Here is an 8,229-nt window from a genome sequence, read left to right on the forward strand (position 1 = left end):
GGAGGTTGGTGGCACCTTAATTTGGGAGGGTGGGCTCGGGGTTAATGGCTGGAGCTGAATATGTGGAATGTTATCAAATACATGGTTTCCATGTGTTTGATGACATTCCAACTTCTCCTTTTCATTTTCGTCAAACACTATTTTATATTGGATTGCCTTTGATTTGATGACATGCGCAGTTTGGCGTGTGTCGACGGTTAGACCCGATTACGTGTTTCTGTGCATGAGTATCGCCTACGAGCGTGATAGTGGATTTATAAAGGAGAAGCAGTTTCTGTCTTTGCCTGAACTGGCAGCTCGCTCCGCCTTAGGTACGTCCTGGGTAACATCCGGGATTTCAGCGCGCAGTCTCAATTCTTATAACATCTTTGTAAGCTATTTGTTTTATATTTAATTTCAATTATGCCACACGAGTCGTTTTAATTATCGAAATAAAAATCGGTTATGTTTGACGATAAGAAGAACATGCTTCACGTAGATGAATTCCAAAAGGGGAATTATTTTTCTCCGGCAAATCTTATGCCAGCCTTTGAGCTGGGTCCTTGAACTGTAAACAGTCGCCTATGATTGCTTTCTCAGTGTTTCCGAGACAACAGCTGTACAGAGATTGGTCACTTTAACTGATACTCGAGTGCAGAATGGTAACGTGAGAAGGAAACCATGAAAAAACATCACAGACAAATATTCATCCTGATAGTTTTCGTGTATGTGGTGTTTTCCTTGTATGCTGCCTACAATGTATTTTTTAATACGAAGGTGATCACCCGTGTCCACAGAGTGGTGAAGAAAATTACAGTCGCAACCTCAGGTAAATTACCTAGCTAGCTACTTATCTGACAAAATAAACTCACTGTCCATAGTCATGTCCAATGTTGTATATGATAATATGCGGTCAACACGTGAATACCCTCACATGGTTATGGACTGGTCATGTGAATTGGCTATTTGAAAACCACTAACTAGGTAGCTCCAATAAGTGTTATTGTACTGCTGTTTTGGTGATTACAGGTGGTGGTGTTGTGGCTCCTTACATTGGGGATGATGTGTGGAACCCTTGGGAGGATGAGCAGGCTAATGTGCTTTCTGCTCTGCACAAACAGAGGGAGGCTTTCAGACAATACCAGGAGCGCATTGACAAGAACAGGCCCAAGAGATACAAAGTTCAAATCTGGGGGAAAGCGGCCATTGGTAATGCCTTTTTACGGATCTTCTGTGATAAGTTGTAAAATATTGCTTGGTATCTTTTTGTTGTTTGATGCTTCCTCTTACAATGTTAGGTTACATTATGGAGTAAAAAACATTCTTATGGATATTGTCCCTCTGACGTAACTTCTCTCTTCTATCAGGACTGTACCTTTGGGAACATATTTTAGAAGGTCCCCTCAACCCCACCGACATACAAGCACAGTGGAGAGAGGGGGAGATACAAGTGGGAAAGATAGATTTCAGGTAAGGATTCACAAATTGGACTCCAATCACAATATAAGATGCATATGATCAAGCTGATGTCAGCTATTCTGACAGCCCTCCACCCCACCATCTCTCTCTCTGTCTATCTATAGTTTCTACACAGGTCCAGCAGTGATCCAAGGCCATGTTCCTCTGGACACAGACAGTGTGGTTCTGGTGCTGAATGGCCGGGAGCAGCAGAAGATCTCCTACGCCACCCGGTGGCTGCAGCATGTCCAGACCTTGATGCAGTTCCACGCTGTGAATCGTGTGGCTGTGGTTCTGCTGGGCAGCGAGCGCTGCACCAATGACTGGATCAGCCCCTACCTGAGGAGGCACGGGGGCTTTGTGGACCTGCTCTTCCTGGTATATGACAGCCCCTGGGTTAACGACAAGGATGTCTTCCAGTGGCCCCTCGGAGTTGCCACGTAGGTTATCTGAACCCTTATTCATAAAGTGTCAGAGAGCAGTGATCTAGGAGCAGTTTTATCTTTGAGATCATAATTATATGGAAAGAGGACCTGATCTTAGATCAGCACTCCTACTCTGAAATGGTTTGTTAAATCAGGCCCTGATTTAGTTTGAAGGTTTCTCTGAGATTGTTTCTCATGTTTCAGAATTCTGCATTTCTTGTTTGTCTCTTTCTTCCCTCACCATGTACTTTTCCCTTTTAAAGTATTTTTTTTACCCTCTCTTTTTCCCCACTTTCGTGGTATCTAATTGTTAGTAATTACTATCTTGTCTCATCGCTACAACTCCCAGTCAGGCTCAGGAGAGACGAAGGTCGAAAGCCTCCGAAACACAACCCAACCGAGCCGCACTGCTTCTTAACACAGCGCGCATCCAACCCGGAAGCCACGGCCAAGCCGCACCAACGTGTCGGAGGAAACACCGTGTACCTGGCAACCTTGGTTAGCGTGCTCTATGCCCAGCCCCCCACAGGAGTCGCAATGAGACAAGGATATTCCTACCGGCCAAGCCCTCCCTAACCCGGACGACGCTAGGCCAATTGTGCATTGCCCCACGGACCTGGGCGCAGAGCCTGGGCGCCTGGGCGACAGAGCCTGGGCGCGAACCCAGAGTCTCTGGTGGCACAGCTAGCGCTGCGATGCAGTGCCCTAGACCAATGCGCCACCCGGGAGGCCACTTTTCCCTTCTTTCACTCGTGTTTCCATTGTAGGCGACATAATAGTACATTTTAACAGTTTAGGTAAAGCATTGCACCAGAGAGGAGCACATTTTAAAAGTGGACTTGTATGCCCACTCTGTTCAGATACAGGCAGTTTCCTGTGGTCATGCCAAACTCTCATATGGTGAGCTCCACAAGGCCCTTCCTCTGTAACTTCCTGGGAACTGTCTACAAGAACTCCTCGAGGGAAACACTCATGGGGATCTTGAAACAAACCGGACTGGACAAAGAGTGCATCACTACTGGCAGAGAGAAGTATTTCACTATGCTATGCTGTCACTGTCAAGCACTGTATCAATTCACAATAATGGGTTTAAGTCCAATTTTTGCATCCTGTCTTTCTCAATGAGGTTTGGACCTCTAGTAGCTCACTTCAGTGGAATTACTTTTGTTGGTAGGCTTTGTTTACCAGTGAAATATCAATTGAGTCAGCACGCTCAAATAGAAGTTCAACCCTTTTTTGATCTTTGCATTTAAAAATTCATGAAGCGCAAAGGGGAATTTACAAGTACTATGTATATATATTCACAACAGAAGCACTGTTTAAATACGTAATACATTAAACAAACTCCCTGCTCACTAGACGTTAATATTCCTCCTCTTCTGCATCAGGTGGCTTCCTCAGGAGACAGTGGAGAGTCTGAGCCGGTACCAGACAGCCCTGGCCCAAAGCGAGCTCACCCTCTGCCCCGTGGGAATCAACACGGAGTGCTACCGCATCTACGAGGCCTGTGCCTACGGCTCCGTACCCGTGGTGGAAGACATGGTGACCCCAGGTGGGTGCTCTGCTGCACGCAGCTCCCCACTGCGTCTCCTCAAAGCTGCAGGAGCCCCCTTCATCTTTCTCAAAGACTGGAAGGAGCTTCCAGGCCTCCTGGAAAAGGAGAAGATGATGAGCCAGGAGGAAAGGACTGAGAGGAGGAGGAAACTGCTGGAGTGGTATAGCAGTTTCCGCCAGCAGATGAAGGACAGGTTCACCGAGGTCTTAGAGGAGACCTTCTTCAAAAACAGCTAAGTCTTTTTAAAGCTCAGAGTAAAACACAAAATGGCACATAATTATGAGGTACTCTGTGGATCTCATTGGCAGTGTGTTTAAGGGAGAAAAGACACATTTTTGTGGATTTTGTGGGCTTATGGCTACATTTTGTAAGGTTTCCACTAGTAGCTGACAACTGTCTCTCACAAGATAATGTTCAAACAAAACATTGATTTAAGGCTATGGGTGAATTATATTAGAATGAGGTGGCTGTAAATCTTGTTGTTCCCCATAATTTATTTGACATAGTTCAAGATTTTCATGTATTTATGTTGTAACTTAAAATATTAGGTATTTCAGTTGCTCTTGAACTACTTGCTGAATGCACACTCCAAAGCAACATTGTATTCAACCTTTCAGTAAGGCCCAGTTGTTGTATTTTTACCCGAGGAGGGTGGTGCTATAGGAGGACAGGCTCATTGTAATCTAACACAGTAAACATATGGAAACCATGTTTGACGTTCCATTTATTCCATTACAATAAGCCCTTCCTCCTATAGCTCCTCCCAGCCTCCTCTGATATTTTTTCCATCTAGAAATTTGTCAGGTGGATATCTCCTTTTCCTTTACGTTTATCATTGACCTCCTCTGATATTTTTGCAATTGCCATCTAGAAATTTTTATTTACATTTACATTACATTTAAGTCATTTAGTGGATATCTTCACTTTGACATCCAGTGGAACAGCCACTTTACAATAGTGCATCTAACAATTGACCTGTCCTTGAACTATGTAGGGCTTGTTATTGTGACAGGAGTAGGTCTATCTCCAGTGCAATTGCAGCAAACCATAACCTCATGTTTTCATGCTGTTTTTTATTTAATTTTTATTTATTTCACTTTTTTAACCAGGTAAGCAAGTTGAGAACAAGTACTCATTTACAATTGCGACCTGGCCAAGATGAAGCAAAGCAGTTCGACACATACAACAACACGGAGTTACACATGGCGTAAAACAAACATACAGTCAATAATACAGTAGAAAAATAAGTCTATATACAACGTGAGCAAATGAGGTGAGATAAGGGAGGTAAAGGCAAAAAAAAGGCCATGTTGGCAAAGTAAATACAATATAGCAAGTAAAACACTGGAATGGTAGATTTGCAGTGGAAGAATGTGCAAAGTAAAGAGTAGAGTAGAAATAATGGGGTGCAAAGGAGCAACATAAATAAATACATACAGTAGGGGGAGAGGTAGTTGTTTGGGCTAAATTATAGATGGGCTATGTACAGGTGCAGTAATCTGTGAGCTTTCTCTGACAGCTGGTGCTTAAAGCTCGTGAGGGAGATAAATGTTTCCAGTATCAGAGATTTTTGTAGTTCGTTCCAGTCATTGGCAGCAGAGAACTGGAAGGATAGGCGGCCAAAGGAAGAATTGGTTTTGGGGGTGACCAGAGAGATATACCTGCTGGAGCGCGTGCTACAGGTGGGTGCTGCTATGGTGACCAGCGAGCTGAGATACGGGGGAACTTTACCTAGCAGGGTCTTGTAGATGACCTGGAGCCAGTGGGTTTGGCGACGAGTATGACGCGAGGGCCAGCCAACGAGAGCGTACAGGTCGCAGTGGTGGGTAGTGTAGTGTATGGGGCTTTGGTAACAAAACAGATGGCACTGTGATAGACTGCATCCAATTTATTGAGTAGGGTATTGGAGGCTGTTCTGTAAATTACATCGCCGAAGTCGAGGATTGGTAGGATGGTCAATTTTACAAGGGTATTTTTGGCAGCATGAGTGAAGGATGCTTTGTTGCGAAATAGGAAGCCAATTCTAGATTTAACTTTGGATTGGAGATGCTTAATATGAGTCTGAACTCTATCAGAGAAGTAGTTGGTGAACCAGGCGAGGCAATCATTTGAGAAACCAAGGCTATTGAGTCTGCCGATGAGGATGTGGTGATTGACAGAATTGAAAGCCTTGGCCAGGTCAATGAATACGGCTGCACAGTATTGTTTCTTATTGATGGTGGTTAAAATATTGTTTAGGACCTTGAGTGTGGCTGAGGTGTACCCATGACCAGCTCTGAAACCAGATTGCATAGTGGAGAAGGTATGGTGGGATTCGAAATGGTCGGTAATCTGTTTGTTGACTTGGCTTTCGAAGACCTTAGAAAGGCAGGGTAGGATAGATATAGGTCTCTAGCAGTTTGGGTAAGAGTGTCCCCCCTTTGAAGCGGGGGATGACCGCAGCTGCTTTCCAATCTTTGGGAAGGTCAGATGACACGAAAGAGAAGTTCATGTATTAGAGCTTGAAAAAGGATTAACACTGTTCCTGTTGCATCTTGTTTTCTGTGAAATGTTGTAAACTGTTTGTTTTGCTATTAAAACGTGTAATATTTGTTAAGTTGTAAATGTTTTATTCATTTTATGAGACGGGAGAAAATGTATCTGTACCATAACATGATCACCAGCAGATGGAGCAAAAGAACCACATTAATTTCAGTACACATTGTATGCTGAATATATAGTACCAGTGAAAAGTTTACATAGAAGAATAGTGAAGACATCAACACTATGGAATCATGTAATAAACAAAGTGTTAAACAAATCAAAATCTAGATTTTATATTTAAGATTATTCAAAGTAGCCACCCTTTGCCTTGATGACAGCTTTGCACACTGTTTACATTCTCTCAACCAGCTTCACCTGTAATGCTTTTCCAACAGTGTCGAAGGAGTTCACACATATGCTGAGCACTTTGTTGGCTGCTTTTACTTCACTCTGCGGTCCAACTCATCCCAAACCATTTCAATTAGGTCCTTCCTGACACCACCTGGTGTAGAGGTCCTGGATGGCAGACAGCTTAGCCGCAGTGATGTACTGGGCCGTTCAAAATACCTTCTGTAGTGCCTTGGGGTCAGAGGCCGAGCAATTGCCGTAGCAAGCAGTGATGCAACCAGTCAGCAGGATGCTCTTGATGTTGCAGCTGTAGAGCCTTTTGAGGATCTCAGGACCCATGCCAAATCTTTTTCGTTTCCTGAGAGGGAAATAGGGATATCTTCTGTATACCACCCCTACCTTGTCACAACACAACTGATTGGCTCAAAAGCATTAAGAGGGAAAGAAATTTCACAATAGGAACTTTTAACATGGTACACCTGTTAATTGAAATGTCGTCCAGGTGACTACCTCATGAAGCTGTTTGAGAGAATGCCAAGAGTGTGGAATGCTGTCATCAAGGCAAACGGTGGCTACTTTGAAGAATCTCAAATATAACATTTTTTGGTTACTACATGATTCCAAATGTGTTATTTCATAGTTTTGATTTCTTCACTATTATTCTACAATGTAGAAAATTGTAAAGTAGGTGTGTCCAAACTTTTGACTGGTACTGTATATTTGGGAAGTATATATATACAGTGCCTTGCGAAAGTATTCGGCCCCCTTGAACTTTGCGACCTTTTGCCACATTTCAGGCTTCAAACATAAAGATATAAAACTGTATTTTTTTGTGAAGAATCAACAAGTGGGACACAATCATGAAGTGGAACGACATTTATTGGATATTTCAAACTTTTTTAACAAATCAAAAACTGAAAAGTTGGGCGTGCAAAATTATTCAGCCCCTTTAATACTTTGTAGCGCCACCTTTTGCTGCGATTTTACAGCTGTAAGTCGCTTGGGGTATCAGTTTTGCACATCGAGAGACTGACATGTATTCCCATTCCTCCTTGCAAAACAGCTCGAGCTCAGTGAGGTTGGATGGAGAGCATTTGTGAACAGCAGTTTTCAGTTCTTTCCACAGATTCTCGATTGGATTCAGGTCTGGACTTTGACTTGTCCATTCTAACACCTGGATATGTTTATTTTTGAACCATTCCATTGTAGATTTTGCTCTATGTTTTGGATCATTGTCTTGTTGGAAGACAAATCTCCGTCCCAGTCTCAGGTCTTTTGCAGACTCCAGGTTTTCTTCCAGAATGGTCCTGTATTTGGCTCCATCCATCTTCCCATCAATTTTAACCATCTTCCCTGTCCCTGCTGAAGAAAAGCAGGCCCAAACCATGTTGCCACCACCATGTTTGACAGTGGGGATGGTGTGTTCAGGGTGATGAGCTGTGTTGCTTTTACGCCAAACATAACGTTTTGCATTGTTGCCAAAAAGTTCAATTTTGGTTTCATCTGACCAGAGCACCTTCTTCGACATGTTAGGTGTGTCTCCCAGGTGGCCTTTGGCAAACTTTAAACGACACTTTTTATGGATATCTTTAAGAAATGGCTTTCTTCTTGCCACTCTTCCATAAAGGCCAGATTTGTGCAATATACAACTGATTGTTGTCCTATGGACAGAGTCTCCCACCTCAGCTGTAGATCTCTGCAGTTCATCCAGAGTGATCATGGGCCTCTTGGCTGCATTTCTGGTCAGTCTTGTATGAGCTGAAAGTTTAGAGGGACGGCCAGGTCTTGGTAGATTTGCAGTGGTCTGATACTCCTTCCATTTCAATAGTATCGCTTGCACAGTGCTCCTTGGGATGTTTAAAGCTTGGGAAATCTTTTTGTATCCAAATCCGGCTTTAAACTTCTTCACAACAGTATCTCGGACCTGCCTGCTGTGTTCCT

The 8,229-nt window shown here is 43.4% G+C and overlaps 1 protein-coding gene across 1 annotated transcript; it reads left to right on the plus strand.

The window, feature by feature from the left end:
- The first annotated feature begins 377 nt into the window (after positions 1–377).
- Positions 378–4,246, plus strand: rxylt1 (ribitol xylosyltransferase 1). The gene is made up of 6 exons (XM_046310451.1): positions 378–808; positions 1,009–1,188; positions 1,347–1,449; positions 1,563–1,877; positions 2,723–2,893; positions 3,251–4,246. Exons 1-6 carry the CDS (start codon positions 661–663, stop codon positions 3,651–3,653), a joined length of 1,320 nt encoding a protein of 439 aa, XP_046166407.1. The 5' UTR covers positions 378–660; the 3' UTR covers positions 3,654–4,246.
- Positions 4,247–8,229: the final 3,983 nt, after the last annotated feature.

The sequence above is a fragment of the Oncorhynchus gorbuscha genome, linkage group LG02 (genome assembly GCF_021184085.1).
Source record: "Oncorhynchus gorbuscha isolate QuinsamMale2020 ecotype Even-year linkage group LG02, OgorEven_v1.0, whole genome shotgun sequence".
Taxonomy (NCBI): Eukaryota; Metazoa; Chordata; class Actinopteri; order Salmoniformes; family Salmonidae; genus Oncorhynchus; species Oncorhynchus gorbuscha.

Excerpts from the sequence above, each read along its gene's own strand:
- rxylt1 (XM_046310451.1), top strand. The coding sequence starts at position 661 with ATGAAAAAACATCACAGACAAATATTCATCCTGATAGTTTTCGTGTAT. Across the intron at positions 1,189-1,346 it reads CTGGGGGAAAGCGGCCATTG|GACTGTACCTTTGGGAACAT; the intron begins GTAATGCCTTTT and ends CTCTTCTATCAG. Across the intron at positions 1,878-2,722 it reads TGGCCCCTCGGAGTTGCCAC|ATACAGGCAGTTTCCTGTGG; the intron begins GTAGGTTATCTG and ends CACTCTGTTCAG.